Below are 18,513 nucleotides of genomic sequence, written 5' to 3'. Positions count from 1 at the left end.
TATCGCTATCTATCTTTTATCTATTACAGTTTAATGACACCTGAAAGTTTACAATAATAGCACAGCATGTTTGGATTCAGTAAAGGAAGAGTTTCTTATTTTTATGTAACTTGATCCTACAATAATAATACAAAGAATATTCTAAAGAGTGAGGATACGAGCTCCTGTATCAGTGATGATGATCTAAAAGGGATCCCGGTTACAATGGCTGTACTGCAAACCAAGTTACGATGGAATATTTACCGTATGTTCAGCTTGTGCACTCCTTCCTCCATCGACTGTACTGATCGTCCATTGATCAGGCCACATTATTCCCATAGGTGACCCTTGACAAAGGATCGGCTGTGTATATAATTAGTATGTGATAGCTCGATCCGCCTGATTTTACTTCAACTACACTATACCTCTATCGTGAAAGCCATGCCCTCTTTCATTTCACCAGGCTCTTGATTTACTAGATGCATTTTTTCTGTTATAATTTGGAGTATATGAAGTGATCCATTAACGGATTCTCACCATGATGGTAGATCAAAGGTAAGCTGTGGAATTGCCTTCCAATTCCATGGCCAGATAGCTCGGATGACACCGTGAAGCCATTGTTAGCTGCATGCGTACTGATATCTATTAGACTTATCCTGGGTGATGTCGCGCAAATATTGCGTATAAATACGCACCTGATAATTCGTCCGATTTCTTGGAAAGGTACATCAGGACCGCATATCTTGATTGCCTGGTCTAAGCACTCATTTGTCACTTGCACCAGAGTTTTTCCGCATTCATCTACATCGCCGACCATGAACGTAGCCGATGTATCTCCATGGAATCCGTCAAGGAATACAGTTACGTCAATATTTACAATATCTCCATTTTGCAACGGTCGACTGTAAAGCAACGTTAGAGTTATTGGCATGCCACAACGAGCAGATATATTAGTCATCCTTACTCGTCCGGTATTCCGTGTGCAATCACATTATTCACAGAAGTACATACGCTTTTCGGAAAGCCCATGTAATTGAGCGGGGATGGGTATGCGTTCCTGGAGATAATTGCATCGTGGAGTACTTTATCGATATGTTCAGTCGTAACTCCTTCCTGTTTGGAAAAAGAGATTTTAATATTGTTATGGCTTACAACCAAGTCTCCTAAAAGTACCTGGCATAGTTTGCCACCTTGCTGCAATATCTCGGCAGCGAGTTTACATGCTCTTTCAAAGGCTGGCAAGTCGTCCGATTGAACAAACGAGATCTCGCCTGAATCCCAGTCGGATCCTCCTCGAGTGTCAGCATATGAAGGTTTCTTTATGTTCGCGGGTATTTCGTTCCGTGGCAACTGACTAACGTCTACGGGTGCAAACGAAGCAGGTACGAGACGTTCAAAGCTTCCCCAGCGGCTGGTAGGTCGAACATGTCTTCTCAGGCCGCTTGTTGCTGCTGCGTTGCTTCTCGGTGAAGAGACGCAGCTCATTGTATGCAGCAGCATGCGATTTATACATTTTGTCCCCGGAGTTGTTGCAAGGATTCTCGCAGCAGCATTGCGGTGCAGCAGGCAGGTTGATGCTCGCATAGGGAAGAACCAAAAAAAGGAAATGGAGTAGAACTGATCTCCGCTGGCTGCCTGCTTACCCTTTTTCCCCTCCTCTGCTGCTGCTGTACTAGGATCTTTACTACAATGGCTCCAGCTCGTCGACAGGTAGGCAGGAATCCTACATGGAGTTTTGTGGCACGGCAAACTGACAACCTTCAAAGGTGGATCAAGCGACTCTTGATGAATATCTACGTGAAAGACGGCCTGAAGGAGGCACGTACAACATTTGGCATAGTCGATGGAAAGGATTAGAAAGAGACTGGAGTAAGAAAGGGTATAAATTCTCTCTAAACGAGATACCATATTTTGTTGCCGTATTCACGGTAGATCTTTCTCACTAGCTTGCGTGCCGGTTTCAAGTGTGATGTCGCTCGAGATTCTGGAGAGACGGCAGGCTCAACAAACCCCAACGCGCATTTCTGTCTGTTCTTTGCAAAGGGAATGTGCGTGCAAGGAGCCAAATGCTCAATGTGGCATCGGATACCTACTGACAATGATGAAATGGAAACGACGATTGATTGCTTTGGACGTGATAAATACATGTACGTACAGCAGCAGCAGCAGCAGCAACAATAATGCAATGTATCAGAAAGCGACAGATCTAACAATCACACGCAGGGAGTTCCGTCAAGATATGGGTGGTGTAGGCTCGTTCAATTCACAAAATAAGACATTGTATGTGGGTCGCGTAGCTCCAACAGATGATATGGAAGAAGTAGTTCGAAAACATTTTGGAGCATTTGGAGAAATCGAAAGGAGTAAGTCTTTGTGCAGAACGCAGGCATATATTCAGCAGTTAAGCGTGAAAAATTTATTAGTTCGTCTTCTCGAGCACAGAGGTGTCGCCTTTGTCACGTATAAAAATAGAATGAATGCCGAATTCGCCAGAGAAGCTATGATGAACCAAAGTCTCGATAACAATGAAATCCTAAACGTTCGGTAAGCAAGTGCAAAAAAGATGAGCAAGAAGAAAAAGGACAAGGACACCAACTTGACGTTATGATTAGATGGGCTACAGTGGATGCAAAGGCTTTGCAAAGAAAAGAAAAAGAGGAAGCTGAGGAAGAAAAGAACAAGCAAGAGGAAGCACCAGATCCGGAAGAAATGTTGCGGCAATATTACGAATCAGAGTTACCGGTGGAATACACGCAACTGAAACGAGAGCTGGACGAGGATGGTTTGCAGGAGATCGAATCTGATGCCAAAAGAGTCAAAGCAGACACAGAACAACTGTACATTGGACACTACCCAGAAAACACAAACACACAGACGGACATGTCCGCATATGGCTACGCCCAACCACCACCACAACAACAGGTTTATCAAGCATACAGCACAGACGTATCCAATAACCAGCAGACGACTCAGAAAGCCGGTGGTATTATCCCTGAAAATGTTCTACATTCATTGAAGAAATTTTCGCGACCAGCACAGGCAACAAAGCCAGCAGAAAGCAAGTCGGCGTCAGGTGGATTAGGCACGTTGGCAAATTATGGTAGTGACAGCGAAGATGAGGATGAATAAAATGTGGTGCTTGATTCATGTGGTACAAACTCGAGGGGGGAAACGGATTTGACGTTTCTAGCAGCAGACAACTCCGTTGTTGCGCTAAAGTCTTTGCCAATGGGACTATTGACGATTCTAAAGAAGATTAGGACCAAGGAGCGTGAAATGCGTATCCTGATGCTGTACGTTGCTTAAAGTAAAAGAGAATAGCAGAGCAACGGTTGAAATATATGTGTAACTGTTTATAAAGTGGTCTTGACAATGCAGGCAAGACGACGATTTTAAAGCGGATCAATGGGGAGCCGATCGACACGATCTCCCCAACTCTAGGCTTTAACATCAAGACCTTTGAGCATGATGGGTATATCCTGCCACTGTTATCGCACGCCACAGCTAGAGGGTTCTAAGAGAAAAACCTATAGATACAAGCTTAATATTTGGGATGTCGGCGGACAGAAATCTATACGATCATACTGGAGAAACTACTTTGAACAGACGGATGCTCTCGTGTGGGTAGTCGATTCCGCCGACCGACTTCGATTATCTGATTGCAGAGAAGAGCTTAAACAATTACTGCAGGAAGAGGTATCCACGGTGTCTTTAAGTTCTATTTCGTAAACATTCCCATGTAACCATGCAAACATAGAGATTGGCAGGAGCAACGTTGCTTGTGTTCGCTAACAAGCAAGATCTCAGTGGTGCGCTGTCAGAACAAGAGTTGCGAGTAGTAAGTTCTCTGCGTGAAGAACCAACAGAGCGGTTTGCACTAAATATGCATATTCCACTGCAGGCTCTGGGACTGGACGATATCCATAACCATCACTGGGCCATATTTTCTTGCAGTGCTGTCACGGGCGAAAATCTGCTTAAAGGCATGGACTGGGTAGTGAACGATGTCGCATCAAGGATATATATGATGGATTAGAAGCAAGAAAGCATGAAAAAGAGAGAGAAAGGACGAATACATTATACCCTTACAATACAGCGTTGTATGCGACATTTTCTGCATAGTTTGTGCATAGCAGCCAATGAAAATTTGGGCGCAAAATTCAATTTGTCTTGGGGGAGGGCTTTTTCTCGCGCAGAAGAGCATTCTATTCCTGCGCCCATGTCAAAGCCGAATCAAAGTACATCAGCTTCCGCAATCGCGAAGCAGGTGTTGAAGCACACACCACAGCTACCGGAATTACCTCCGAAGAGAACTACATCTGCGATCGAGAGTGCTGCTGCGACGCGGCCAAAGGGCACTCAACCCGTACGAAGCACTAAAACCTCTCAGAAACTTGTTCTGTTCCCGCCGCGATCCGTAGAGCCGAACATACCGCTTCATGGCAAAAGTCCTTTTGCTGGTGCCGCGGGTGCTGACGACGAGTACCGCGAGCGTGAGCACGACCAGGTTGCATACGAGACCGAAAGGTGGCGAACTGAGGACCACCACCACCACCAGCAGCGGCAACACGTTATACCCCAGCCTTCCGAGTGGCCGTTTGTAGATCGCACAGCTGCAGAGCACATGACACAGGATGAACGTGACATGGCGAATTTGCCGCGAGTAGCAGCATACTGCACCGGCGAAGGATACCAGCTTGATCGTCTCAAGACATTTCTGAGACAACACCATCACGTTACTCCCCGATTATACGACGAATGTCTGTATGCAGCGTACCACTATCCACTGCTCACACTACGTCCCGGCAAAGAGAATCTGTTTAATGTTCGTGTACGGAGCTCGTCACCGCGTCCACAGAGCATATCAGACAACGAAGAACTGGATATAGATGAAGACACTTACCAACAAGATGACGCCAAAGTTCCATCAATGTCATCATCACAGAAACGACGGCCGTATTCACGCAGAGCTTCGCATGGAAACATCAGGGAAGAAGTAGGACAGCAGGAACAGCAGCAGCAGCAGCAGCAGCAAGAACGGTACTATGATGGGGAAGAGGAGAACGAGGCAGATCATCAATCTCGAAGAGCAAGCGCGCCCTCCATGGGCCCGTTTCGAACGGGATTTGATACGGATATTATGGTGGCCGATAAACAAGATAACGTTGCAAATGGACATCAGGAGCTAGAAGCACCGCAACCGAATGAATACTACGAGACTCTCTCTGCACCGACGACGCCGTTGGCAGACACTAACACGATGCCGCCAGCGCCTCCTGCTCCAATGACCCCTCGAGAAGATAAGGAAAGTCCGTCGGCGCATCGTCCACCGTTTATGGGCGGTGAAGTTTTCATTTTCGATTACGGCGTCGTTGTTTTTTGGAATTTTCAGCGTGCGCAGGAGCTCCTCATGCTGGAAGACCTGGCTGAATTCTCTATTGCACCATTCCGGGACAACCCTGACGAAGATATGCAAATCGAGGAAATGCATTTTCAATATGATACCTCTCAAGTCAAGCCACGCATTTTCAACGATATGATCACTCTAAAGACGCACAATCACATGATCAAGCTCACTATCTCTCATGGATTGTCACAAAGTGCAGTGCTTGCTCGATACGAGGATATCATGGACAAGACGATCGAGGTTCGCTCCGCAGACGTGCGTATGTTTAATTACTGTACGGTTAATAACATTTATGTAGGATACGAAACATCTACCGAAAGAAATGGCGGAAACAGGACGACTGGATAAGAATAGAGTGGAGATCACCAAGATTAACGGACAACTCTTCAACTTGCGCATGAATGTTAACTTGGTGTCCAATGTTCTTGGTGAGTGCGAGTTTAAAGCCGAAAAAAGGGTCCCTGGTGTTAATTGTTGACATACCTTCAGATACCCCCGAGATATTCTGGTCCGAACCTGCTCTGCAGCCTCTTTACGTTGCAATCAGAGGTAAGGCGAAAGAGAAAGTCCCGTGCGTAAGTGAATATTTTACTAATAAAAATTGGGCTTTAGATTATCTCGAGATACCGCAGCGTGCAAAGATCCTCAACGATCGCCTCAAAGTCATTTCCGATCTGCTCTCGATGCTTCGAGATCATTTGACTAATTTCGGTGTAGAATATCAGACGCTTATTATCATCTACCTGATTATCATTGCTGTTATTGTTGCATGTGTAAGTTGGCTGTCAGGAAGGCAGGAACTAGTATATATCTAACGTGATATCTGTGTAGTTTGAAATCGGCGTAAAAATACTCCAATCCATTAAAGTCATTTAGATCTAATATTCGGCTACAAAATATATAAAGCCATTCTTTTGTATCAATACCATTTTAACGACGACTTTGGTGTTTTTGACGTCGAGTTTTTACATAGTGAACATTGCCCAATGGGTTTTATCTTTTATTGCTTTTTTACTATTATATCAAAAGGAACAATAGTAATATTTCGTGTGTGTGTGTATAAGTGTGTGATGCTGTTTGGGTTGTCCTTATTTGTCGTCTAGTGCAAGAAAGAAGCAATTGAACTATTACAGAGGAAGTTTGCGAGGATTAACAAACTTCAAGTTCTTGCCAATAGCCAGGGGACCACCGATGAGGCCGCCAAAGATGATGAACATGGCTATGAAAAGCAAACCATAGGTGATGGCGATACGTCGTCTCCGTCTGCGTTGGCGCAGGGTCCAAATGGGTGGTCTGATCTGCTTGCTTGGACGCAACCAAAACAGCATGAGAGAGTGTGCGGTATTAATGTAAGGGATAAGGCAGAAAACGGATAGCACGAACAAGATCATGTGTCCGAGAACAAAGTCTGTTGCAAACTCGCTCATTTCCACAATCTTGCACAGGTACTCTCGAAGTGGTTGAGAAATAGCTAGTAGAGATAAATGGATTAGAAAAAGAACATGGAGTAATGATGATGCGCTGCATACGCAAAAAAAAAAAAAATAAAATAAAAAAAAATAAAGTACTTACCATGCCAGCCGAGTCCTCGACCGTACCATTTACCAGTCCACCAGCCGCGGTTAGCTTCGTCGTGCTTGAACTCGCGGGTCAGGAACAAGACAGTGAGTATCTGGAGCACGAACCGCTGCAGCGCAATCATGGAAACAATGCCCAGAATGATGGTTGTCACGCGATACTCCTCCAAAAACATCAATGCTTCAAACAGCAAGATCAAGTTGACGACAGCCCAGCCGTGCGCCATAGCGGCCATGATAGATCCAAACTTGTGACAGCAAAGACTGAGAACCGAGCCGAGGATGAGAGATACACAGAAGAACATTGCCAACGCGCCAGCATTCAGCAGAACAGGTGCAAGCGACAACACACCGATGCGTATGAGTCCACTGTGGCCTTTACTGGGTTGGCTGCTGTCATCTGGATCGAAACTCTTTACAAACATGTATGGTATGAGACACAGCGCAGCGTAGAACAGTGGAAGCAAGATCTCTGAGAAGAAGATGGCACCAATTCGGGCACGCGGGACATCGGCGGCTGCTACAGCCTCTGATGACTTTTTGCCTGAGCGACGCTTGTATCCGGTAATGCGAGAGCGTACTTGTCGTCGGTAGTTGATCCACGAGTTCTTGTGTGTCTTTGAGTTTCCGCGCGACATCCATCGGATAAATTCCCTGTAATCGACAAGGAAATCGACCAAGGCAAACTGGTTCGGGTTGAAGATGAACGGCGAAATGATGAGCGCCACGACAGTGAACCAAAAGTAGACAAGATGCGGGATCCAGACAGCCATGGAGGCAAAGAGCATGATAAGGAAGCATCGCGAGCCTGAATAGATGCTTGAGCTTGAGAAACGAGAGTACAGCAATGCAAATGGCACTCGAGAGGTTGCAAAGCCTCGGCCGGTTGCAATGTATTGCGCGCCACCGTAGATAAGGTTCTCGATCACCGAGTTCATGTAGATCTGTGTAACAAAGATCTCAAACAATGGCGAGAGTGACATAAAGTGGCGTCCAAGACGAGTGATACTGCGCCAGAAGCCTCGTTCTGTCAATTCCTGCAAAAATAGCGGCAAGAATGACACGAAAAACACGACAAAGATCGAAAGGATACAACGCTTGACCCATTCAAAAATAGGAACCAAGTTGTAGCAGCCTTCGGGCGTAAGAGGTGCATCCGGGGGCGCGTCTGCGTTGAACTCGCAAATGCTCAGTGTAGATCCCATGGCGCCGATAAACAAGAGCACAAGCATAAACATCTGAACGGAGAGCATAATGAAAATATTGTTGATGTGGAATCCGGGGTGTGCATAGTAGAACGTCAAAAACCGATCCAAAGGCAGCTGTGTACCAATGTAGTAGTATTCTCGCGACAGCATCTGCTCACCCATACCGGTACCGATCTTGGTAGTAAAGTTGAGGATCGATCCAAAGCCGAGATCACGGCCTTTACCGCACTGGAAGTACTCGGTGTGCTTGATACGGCCGCCACGGGTGAATGCATTCATACCGGCATAGATATCCTCGTTCAGATGGAGTCCCTTTTGAGCCTTGCTGACACCTCCGCGCGTCGTCATGAAGATGGCGTTCAAAAAGTCTGGATGTCCATAGTGAAGTTTACCGCCAATCTTGGCCATAATACGTTGAGTGAGAGTACCGAATGTTTGCTCCTTGCCGGCTGCAACGTCACCGAGCACGCCAATGTTCTCGGAAAAGATGTACTCGCGTGCACCAACAATGGCAACTGGCGCACCCTCCTTCTCCTTCCACTGGGGTGAGTACGGAGACACATCGCCATTTCCGCTGTCGAGGTTCTCGAATTCACCGAGTATGTTGCGGATCTTGAGACACTCTTCAAGGTAGTTATCTTGGTTCGCATCAATAAGCTGCAAAAACTCGCCGCGGTAAAAGATCAATGCATGGTTCTGGTTGTCAGATTTGCCATCGCCCAGAATAGGCGTTCCAGGGAGCCGGATGCGGTACTTTGGCTTGCGCTTTCCGTTTTCCATGAGTTCGCAGGTACCGTCAATGAGAGCAGAGTAGTAAGTGACGCCGCCCTCTTCCTTTTCAGACTTTTCTTCTTCCACGTAAGCAACCTGGAGGTTAGGATACGCTTTGAATAAGAATTCTGCATCTTCGGCTTCCTGCGATGTAAACTTGGCGTAACGCTGCATAGCAACCAAAAAGTGGAACTTGCGGTTGGCGAGCCGGTCAAGATCGCGCTCAAGCTTTTGACTGTCTGTCTGGTACATTTCAAGCGTGTCTGGATTCTCAACACGGTAGAGCAGCTTGATAGCTTTGCGGTAGTTCATGAATCCCGAAACGGTGCGGTACAACGTCTGTGCACGCAGCGACGCCCAAATTCGCGTACGCAATGTATACTCTGGCTTGGCGCTCTTGAATCCAATGCAGTAGAACGGCAGGTCGTCGATCCTGCTCTTGTCTGTATCTTTCTCGCTGACCTGTGAAAGCGAAGACGCACTTGGTCCAAGCTCGCCGCCCGCCATGATATTCTCGTCCGCAAGCATCTTTGTATCCTTTACAAAGTTCTCCCACTCGACAGGATGCAGCTGCTTCAAGTACTCTAACAGGGTGACCCTTGTGTTTTGATCCTCTTCGCGAATAATTTCCCGCAAAGACAACAGGATCTTTTCTCCATAGTGAGGCTACAAAAATGTATAAAGTCAATATGTTATGTAAATTATTCACGTAATATTTTTCGCTACCGTCAAGACAGTAAATGTTGGCATGCACTCGACTGGCCGAGGTTGAGGCATAGGCGTTGTCAAACTCTGGGCGAAAAAGTGAATACGACGCTCAGCTTCGCTGTATTGTGGATAGTATTCGGTTTTGAATGCTGTATCCTCCTGCGACACAAAGAAGGTTGGAGGCTTCAGTGTCTTTCGGCCATCATCCGGGTTGGTTTCCTAAATAATTTGAATATTATGAGGTTAAATATTATTTTGCAAAAATATAATATATATATATATATATATCCTGACCTGCTGGTAAAGCATTCTCTGAACATGATCGACGGTGATGAGATGTTCGCGGTACATGGCGATAACGATAGCATTCCATATCTGGGAGCATAGCACCTTGGGCTTGAACTTGATCTGGATATCCGATGTCGCAAGCAACTTTACAAAGATACGCTTTGGCAATCTGGAGAATATATTACGCCAGGGTGACCAGATCGAGATGCCAAGGTAGAAAGAGCGTGCAACCGAAAAGATTGTGTTCCAGATGATGTACCACAGGTAAGTATCCAAAAAGTAGAGCAGCAGATCCATCAAAAACATGAGTGCCAGCGTGATGTTGGGCATGGATCGGCACAGCGTAGAACCGACAATGGCATCGCGGCAATTCTCGATATGCATCTGGCTCATTACTTTCAAGGGATCCTTGAAGGACAGAGCCAAGAAGAAGTATGATTCCAACAGCTTGCAAGTGAACACGCAAATCCAGAGTGCAATGGACATGATTCGATCGATACGTTTGAGAGGCGGAAAGTTCGCGGTGAAGCGACGGTGTGCCAATGCTTCTCGTGATCCTTGCTTGTGCCGGACAAACAGCCTCGACGTGGGTGTAATTGCGAGGTACAAAGTGGTTGCGACGCTGATAAGTAGCTGGATCACAGCAACCAGTTTGGATATCGTACTCCTGCGATCGATAAAGACACAGTACACGGTCGGTCCGGCGTTAATTATGAAAAGAATAAACAGAAACATGATGCGCCTGGTTATAGTCTTGGTGGTAGACCACGACATTGGGAGATATGAGAGTTCGGCAAAGGAGCCAACGATCATGATAATTACAGCGATGGCACCGCCGAGTGCCACGATCGACCACTGGACCGAGCCTTCCTTGTCTGCAATGTCCTTGTCTTGGTTGAGATAGAGCGCTGGCGCGTTGGCGCTAATGTAGTACCAGAATGATACAATGTGAATGATCCACACTCGCGCAAAATTGATGGACGCATGCATCCAAGTTCGCTTTTCCTTGTATGTTTTGCGGAATACCTGCTTCCACTCGATATCTTTCAATGCTGGGTATCGCTCATGCGGTGGTAAACTATACAGCGTCGATTTCTTGTCAGGCAGTAAAATACTCGTCAAGCAGGTGGGTTGCCAAAAGAATTGGTTCACGTCGTCGTAGCCAACGACCTTGTCGTGGTCCATTTCTTTCTTGACCAGCCGCCCGTTAATGACTTCATACAGCTCGTCTCGAAAAAAGTTGTACAAAGGCGTGACGACGGTGTCTAGAAACGTGCCCTCCTCGATATCCGGACAGTCTCCGTGCTGGAAATAGTCGCTGGCGAGCTTGAAGAGGAAGCACAAGGCTTCAGGTGTGTATCGGACGACGAGCGCTTCGCCCCAGATCAAGAGATATAGTGCTAGATCGCGGATCTTGTCCTCGTTCGACAGTGATCGCATGGTCTGTTTCCAGCGCTCCACCGCTTTATCTAGCTTCTTTCTTTCATCGTCGTTGTCTTCTTCCGCTGCGCGTTTTGCCTCCTGGTCCAAATCAAGCCGGTGCATTTGGGCAGCAAAGTACCATCGGCGATAATTTGCACCCTCGCCTCCAATGTAGTCGGCGTGCAACGTATCCAACGCTTGCTGAGGCTTCATACGCGACGCACGAGAGTCGAGCATCACCATGAGATGATCAAACATGTTGCGGATATTATCCGTTTGGAATCCAAACTTCGAGCCGATATGCTTGAATAGCTTCTCGATTTCATCTGCGGTTGCTGGCACTGCATCGTCGGGTCCCCAGCTTGGATACAAAAGCTGCTCACCGTAGCCGAGCAATGTATTGATAGGCGGGCGATACCGCTGGGATGATGGTTCGTTCACAGACGTGCTGCTTTCTGCTCCTCCCATTGTCTTGCGCTTATATTTCTTGTTCTCCAACAGCGCAAGCATAGAATCCGCCGATGTGGCATACCGCATATATCGACCCTCGTCTCCAGACGTCAAGTGGCCTAACACATCGACGGTGAACGTGTCATCGACTGTGTTTTGGTTGCTTGTGGGGGCGGGCGCGGTGGTGCGAATTTCTGGTACGGTGTTGTCGTTGTGATTCTTTTCGGATGCTGCAGGGTTTGGAGAGAGTCCAAGGGCTGAATATTTCCTATGCTCCTGCTTTTGCAATTCTCCCGTTTCACCCACAGCAGTGTTGTAACTAGACTGGCGTCGTCTATCCTTGTCCTTTCTCGTTTTCGGAGCGGCGCCTAGACATCACTCACGTCAATTCACTGCTGCAGGAAAATTAAAATTCGCGACGACGCCGTCGGCGCATTCCAACCAGTATCACAGACGACGACAGTGACGGTGACAACGGGAGAATATTAAGAGAATTGATTGCTTTACCTTGCGATTCTGGTAAATACGGGTTGGGTGATCTGGCGCCGGTGATAACAACAGCGGAACGCGGACGTGTAGATGAGGAAGTAGACTTGTTGCTGGTACTACTAGTTTTGGAGCTATATCTCACATGAGCTGCCTGGTGTCCTGCTTCTCTTTTATAAACATTGGCTTATCATACTTTGCATAATACGCCCGTATCTCTGGAAAATCACTGTTTTTGGCATGCTCGCCGGCTTTATCCGTCGTAGTAGTCGAGGATGAAGCTGCTCTGGACCGACTGGTAACATGGTTTCGCCGATCCAACCCTCCTCTGGTATCTAGCGATCGCGTCGACGGTGGTGGGTGCGTCGATGACGGTTGTTGAGAAGCTGACATCGATCACGGACTTTGTGTGTACGTAGGGCAAATCTAGAGTGGTTTTTTCGATTTGCCTTCGTTATGCGCTGTAATCGTGCTGTCGTTGTCTGTCAGGTATCGTATAGAAATGTGTGTATGTTATCGGAAAAGGGAGGGCTAGTACGGTAAATTAATCCTTGAAAGTAATTCCTATGTCTTGCAGTATTTGTTGACCCGCGGCGACAAATCGAAGGGAAATATACCATACGCTTGTTCAGCAAATGAATAATCGGATTTTGCGTTGGTTGTATTTTAAAGCAGCATCATCCAACGGCGGAACATGTGCATAGCTTTTCCTCGTTTTGCTCAAATCCATAGACTGTATTACATGGCAAATTCAGTCGCTTGCTTGGGATATTACAAAGGATAATGTGCTCTTCTTTTTCATATCTCATATTTATCATGCACGCAGATTGTATACAGAATCTGTCGCGGCATGATTTGTTTACTGGACAGCAGACAACCAACAAAGATAAATGGATTATTCGCATTGAGAGATACAGATGTTGTTGTGAAAGATGAGGACCTTCTTATCACGATGAGCTCACGAAGCTAGAAAATTGGAACGCGAAAAAATGTGATGTAACCTTTCTATGCCTTGTGGAAGCATGTAGAAGCTCACTAGTTCCAACAGGAAAAGTAGATGTTGGGACGTCAAGAAGCTCATCAATTGGAAATTTCTGAGTATTTTTGCTTGTTATTGGATGCAACAGATATCGATGGAAAAGATCTAATCCAAATGTATTGCAATGGACTTCTTCGCATTGCATAGACGTGTCAAGCAGCATCGCGATTATGTACAAGCATCCCGGAAATTTTACTCACTACTTTGCTGTCATGATGATGAGGAGATGTCCTTCAATTCAATTGCTCCCCGGATACCTAGATTCTGTTATATATACAGTACAGTTCGTGCAGATATATTCATTACAACATGTTGGTGGGGAAGAATATAAATATATATAAATGACAGTGAGCTATGGCTCTGAGGAATTCTCTGTTTCTGTTGTGGGCCAATCCACTATAGACCCTGCCTTCTTGGCCCATTGTTCCAGCATACACACGAATCCCCATCCATCGGCTGACCCTCTATTCTTGAAAATTTCAAACTGTTTACGTCCATCACCGTTAGGCATATCCAAAAGATCCTCTGTTGTGATCAAGATGACTTTGCATCTATAAAACGACTAACGGTGAATGATCTGGGAATATTGGTGATGGTCTTTCCAGATCCTTACCTTGCACGCGATACTGCAACGTTCCATCGTTTGAAATCGAGCAAAAAATCAGCCCTAGTATCTGCTATTTCCCTGAATGCAAAGCAAGCAACGACGAGTTCACATTCTTGACCCTGCATTTTCTCCACGGTGTTGACTAGAAATTTACGGTGATTGTGGCCCGTCAGCCGCCTTTCAACTGCCAGTCTTTGCCTGTGATGCGGCGTCACAACCATCACATGAGGTTTCTCGTTGCTTTGCAACATGCTGCTAACTGGTTTCTTTTGCGGATCCAAGCGTGCTGTCAAGTGTGCATTCACAATATCCGTGACTATTTGCGCTTCTGTTTCCGTTTCAGAGAAAACGTCGTACCCGCCCTCTGGTTGTCCTTTTGACGACTTTGGTACTCTGACGATCGTGATTGACTTATTTGGGTCGAGCGCGCGACGAATGCAATCCTCCGTTTCGGTATCGTAGATACCGCTGATCTTGGTCCAGTCATGACACAGGCGAAGCTTCGGGTATCGAGCCCAGAGATCTGAGCCATATATTTGCTTGAAGAATGAATTTAGTTCCTCGTTCTAAAAGAAAAAGGTTCATTATCAGCATATATCTGTTTGATAATAAATCCAGAATCATCTTTTGGTTACTACCATTCGCCAGTTGTCGCGAAGCTGGATTGTATTCGGTCCAAAGTCGGGCGTCACGCCTTTTTTCAAGACGAATTCTTGGGGACGAATAGCGTAATTATCCTTTGTCCGCATCAAGCACTGCTGAATCGATCCAAAAAGAAGTGGTTCTTTGATGGGTAATTTTGGGTACACGTTCTGCAAAATCGGTCCCAATTGCTTGGATCAAAAAGGAGCGATTTAGATACAGAATTCCCAACATCCTGGAATCTCCACACTTTTACCATGTGGTCTCCGGCAATAATCAGTCGTCCCGCTTCTTCTTCCAAGCAATCAATAGCCAACGCAGCATCTGCAGCTAAAAGCTGTAAATTGTAGAACACTTGTGTGAGCACGTTTCTCCCGAATGGAGGTTTACTTAGCGGGATTCTTGCCTGTGAACTTTCGTCTACAATCATCATATCACACCCTTGCCAGCTTGCCCATTTGTTCTTCACCTTGTACCAATCCCAAACAGTGCCGCCGACCACAACTGCCTTGGCATCACGATGCAGTTTTGCAAATATCTCGGGAAGGTCATTTGCTTTGCATACCGTCATATCATCATGAATCGCTTTCCCTGACTCCATACTGATAATATGAAAATCGGAAGTCGTGGTATCCCTATGCCTGCTGCGTACAGTTGAGACACGCTCCAGCAGGTTCATAATGGCATGCCGTGTGAATGCAGTGACACCGATCAATAGAGGCCGCCCTTCGTTTTGATGCAAATGAGTAATATACCATACAAGGAACAGAGCAAGGAATTCGGTCTTTCCGGAACCCTGCAAGGAGATAGTGTGAAAAAGAAAAAAAAATTGACGAAGATACGCTCAAAGGAAACTTACGGGTGGTCCCCATACAATTTGCAGTCTGCTTTGAATTACCTGAGCAGATATTTCCTTTTGGGAAGGAGACATGGCAAAATCATCCCGGAGACGCAACGCAGTTGCTCTTGCTTCAGATGAAACACTAGGTACCTGTGCTTCCCTAGCCCAGCCATTCGGATCCCGAACTAATTTCTATACGGATACATTGTTTAGTTTTGAACACATATATTTTATGGCGATCTAAACGTTTTCTGGTTACCTCGAACGTGGTTTCACGGCCCATGTTATCCATATTTTTGAGACCGGTTAGAACTTTGTCCGAATTGTAATCAACGTATCGTTTATATAGGCGGTAATACGAGCCGCGTTTTAGACCCAAAGGTCTAAAGTATCCGTGTAGAGCTATCGATATCCCATTGTCCATGATGTGATCGACGTTGACCAGTGTCACAAGGTCGTCTACCCTTTGCGATGCTCTGAATATCAGGTCTGGAAATCGTATCGCTTGCAATATGCCCTGCGATGCAGTTAATATACATGTATCATTCATCTTTTAACCTGTGACGCACCTCTTGACTGTCTTCCACCAAGATGTATTCTTTTAAACTTTTCGTAGACAGCGTTTCAGTTAACAGCTCCAAAGGTACCTCAGAAATCCCTGTTTCTTCCGGGACAACATCGAAACATGCCAGCAAGCGCTTCTTTTTGCGAACAGGAGTGTAATCCTCCTTGTAACCCGTAAAGCACAGTCTAAACTTGTCAGCGCTCTTGTCCGCGTCTCCACAAAAATCGGCTATCCTTGCAGCCCTTAGACTGTCGCTGTAACCAACGGCTTCGAGTTTTTTGAAGAAGGAAAGTCTTCCAAGAAGCGGCGATCGGAATGTTTGCAGTTCTGGCCATGCAAAAGGCTTACACTCTAAACAATACACATCGGTACCGGTGCTGTTCACGTAATCGTCTATCATGCGCCTGAAACGGCGCAGTATGCGATGTAGCCAAATTGTTTGCGTCGTAATCAAATCGTGTATATCACTCGTTTCATCGCCGTCGTTGTTGTCGAGCCAAGCATTGAAGATAGCCTTGCCTTCCAAAAGTTCAAGAACAGGCATGTTGTGAGCCTCAGGTTTCTCATCTAGGACCATCCAGCGTGCGATATCTGCAAAGGTATAGTAACCTGGAATACCCAATGCTACATTGCTGGATATGAGCTGTTGCATACTGGCTACCCGCCCAGTTGCGACGGCATTCATCCCTGTCGAATACGTTTTAACGCCGGGAATTCCAAGGACTTGGGTATCTTGGAAAATCGCAAGTAGGCAGCGCATTGCGTTTTCCTGAGTGGTTGAGCTGACATTATATTTGGGATCTGAACAAAGTATAATATCATAGAGGCATTTTCGCAAAGATCTGTTCGTTTCACTGTCAGGCACAATGATGGTACAACGTGATTTCATATCTTCCATGTTGGATAGAATGCGTTTCAGATCGTCGATCAGCCTGGTTCCCAATTCGGTGAATTTCGATATAGTGCGTTCATCGGGAGAGATCGATCGTACGTGCCGAGTTAAACCTTTCCCAACGGCATCAAATACTTCGATTCCGTAGGCGCAAGGTCGGCGGTATTTTGGATCAACAATGATTGAAAGAATGATATCGTGGTCGATCTCCTTTGCCATACTCACGATCGGCTTTCCAAGGAACTATATGTAATACATGTTTACAAATTATATTCCGTTGTGAGAAAACCAAAAAGCTGTATTTGTATACCTGGGGCTTTTTGGTCTTGTAGGCTTCTTCAAACGGCCGAAGCTCCTTGGAACGCAATCGATGATGCCGTGCAGTGTCGCTAACAGCCAATGACTTGAGCTTATCTGCCAATTCATCCTCATCATCATCCTTGGTCACACGCAATTTCTGAAGTGACGTTGCTAGGTCTTCAATGTCGTCCACAGCGCGTTTTTGCAGCGTTGCCACTTTTCGTTCCGTCATATATGGTATGGCGCCCCAGGTACCAACAGCTTCCTTTCTGCATCTCCCCGTAAAGCTACAGTTCACGCACTTTGCATTGTACAGCCAGTGCACCTTTCGATTATTGATTATGTTGACAAGCTCGATCGAGTAGAATCTCCTCATTTTGGGCGTCATGAGGTCGATTCTAAATGTCTCTGGCTCTAATCCTGCAGACGGCAGCCAAACTCCACCTAGACTATCAACTTGGAGGTTGCGTATGCCTTTGATAATGTGAGATAGTAGGTACCCGTAGGACGCAACTTGAAACTGGCAAAGATGCGTATATTAGAGCATGTAAAAAAAATTTTGACAATCAACACCATCACACTGCTTCTTTTTTACCTGATGAGAGCTGCTGAGGGCCTCTGAAGACTTCGCATCAATTATAAATATGGATCTTGCTTTTGTAACTGGGTCCTCTTGTATCCGTAGAAAATCGGGTATAAACGTTCGTAGCCGGTAAACGTTTTGATCACCATAGAAATCCTCGGGTACCTCCAGGCGCAATTGATACAAAATTTGCCCTACTTTAGCCTGTCGCAGAACCTGCTTGCTGTCCCTGACAGAGGTATCTGTGTGATCCACGACAGCGTCTCCAAGCATAGCCAACAGCTCCGCCTCAAAGCGGTCACCGCGTCTTTGATGCTCACGCGTGGAAGGCTTTATCTCGTGTTGCGTGCTGCAGCCTCTAGAGTTACTCGCTGTCAACTTTACATGCTTGTCGCATTGGAAAAATTGACTTTGTGCCAAGTCTGAGACTTTTATCCGAGGAATATCCTCGTCCTGCTGCTTTTCCTGCATCTCGCCGCTCTACTGAACATGGTTAACATTAACTGTGGGCATTATTTTGATTGGAAACCAGCTCGAGATCCTGACCTGATCCGGACCCGATTTTGAAATTGTCATCACCTTACTGGTTTAGAGACGCGCAAAGCAGCAAGAAAAGTAGGGCGCAGCTTTAAAAAATTAAAAACGAGATCATGCAGATGCAGATGTAAGGTCACATGCTCAAAAAGTAGATCTTTTATCCATTTTTACGAAAGATTAGATATATATTAGATATATATATATATATATA

At 46.0% G+C, this 18,513-nt stretch overlaps 6 protein-coding genes across 6 annotated transcripts; 3 read left to right on the top strand and 3 right to left on the bottom strand.

Annotated features, from left to right (window-relative positions):
• Nucleotides 1-141: 141 nt before the first annotated feature.
• Nucleotides 142-1,464, bottom strand: VTP01DRAFT_2533 (uncharacterized protein; the record flags this gene model as incomplete). Its single annotated transcript, XM_069381005.1, has 7 exons — nt 142-183; nt 244-342; nt 405-454; nt 517-614; nt 675-881; nt 944-1,092; nt 1,153-1,464. 7 exons carry the CDS (start codon nt 1,462-1,464, stop codon nt 142-144), a joined length of 957 nt encoding a protein of 318 aa, XP_069237309.1.
• A 204-nt stretch (nt 1,465-1,668) lies between these two features.
• On the top strand, nt 1,669-3,108 carry VTP01DRAFT_2532 (uncharacterized protein; the record flags this gene model as incomplete). The annotated part of the gene is made up of 6 exons (XM_069381004.1): nt 1,669-1,689; nt 1,746-1,858; nt 1,926-2,126; nt 2,203-2,342; nt 2,403-2,523; nt 2,592-3,108. The coding sequence occupies 6 exons, from the start codon at nt 1,669-1,671 to the stop codon at nt 3,106-3,108; spliced, it is 1,113 nt and encodes a 370-aa protein (XP_069237308.1).
• Nucleotides 3,109-3,207: 99 nt separating this feature from the next.
• VTP01DRAFT_2531 (uncharacterized protein) lies at nt 3,208-4,015 on the top strand (the record flags this gene model as incomplete). The annotated part of the gene is made up of 5 exons (XM_069381003.1): nt 3,208-3,272; nt 3,341-3,451; nt 3,513-3,675; nt 3,737-3,817; nt 3,881-4,015. The coding sequence occupies 5 exons, from the start codon at nt 3,208-3,210 to the stop codon at nt 4,013-4,015; spliced, it is 555 nt and encodes a 184-aa protein (XP_069237307.1).
• A 183-nt stretch (nt 4,016-4,198) lies between these two features.
• On the top strand, nt 4,199-6,262 carry VTP01DRAFT_2530 (uncharacterized protein; the record flags this gene model as incomplete). Its single annotated transcript, XM_069381002.1, has 5 exons — nt 4,199-5,626; nt 5,685-5,814; nt 5,876-5,935; nt 5,999-6,159; nt 6,218-6,262. The coding sequence occupies 5 exons, from the start codon at nt 4,199-4,201 to the stop codon at nt 6,260-6,262; spliced, it is 1,824 nt and encodes a 607-aa protein (XP_069237306.1).
• Nucleotides 6,263-6,513: 251 nt separating this feature from the next.
• Nucleotides 6,514-12,689, bottom strand: VTP01DRAFT_2529 (uncharacterized protein; the record flags this gene model as incomplete). Its single annotated transcript, XM_069381000.1, has 6 exons — nt 6,514-6,857; nt 6,959-9,608; nt 9,669-9,869; nt 9,945-12,178; nt 12,318-12,415; nt 12,478-12,689. The coding sequence occupies 6 exons, from the start codon at nt 12,687-12,689 to the stop codon at nt 6,514-6,516; spliced, it is 5,739 nt and encodes a 1,912-aa protein (XP_069237305.1).
• A 998-nt stretch (nt 12,690-13,687) lies between these two features.
• On the bottom strand, nt 13,688-18,341 carry VTP01DRAFT_2528 (uncharacterized protein; the record flags this gene model as incomplete). Its single annotated transcript, XM_069380999.1, has 10 exons — nt 13,688-13,886; nt 13,949-14,508; nt 14,581-14,775; nt 14,841-15,380; nt 15,444-15,617; nt 15,685-15,942; nt 15,995-17,125; nt 17,193-17,702; nt 17,778-18,245; nt 18,312-18,341. 10 exons carry the CDS (start codon nt 18,339-18,341, stop codon nt 13,688-13,690), a joined length of 4,065 nt encoding a protein of 1,354 aa, XP_069237304.1.
• Nucleotides 18,342-18,513: the final 172 nt, after the last annotated feature.

This window comes from Rhizomucor pusillus (assembly GCF_041956525.1).
Source record: "Rhizomucor pusillus strain CBS 183.67 unplaced genomic scaffold VTP01scaffold_13, whole genome shotgun sequence".
Classification (NCBI taxonomy): domain Eukaryota; kingdom Fungi; phylum Mucoromycota; class Mucoromycetes; order Mucorales; family Lichtheimiaceae; genus Rhizomucor; species Rhizomucor pusillus.
The sequence above is the reverse complement of the archived record's forward strand: the minus strand, read 5'-3'. Positions and strand labels throughout refer to the sequence as shown.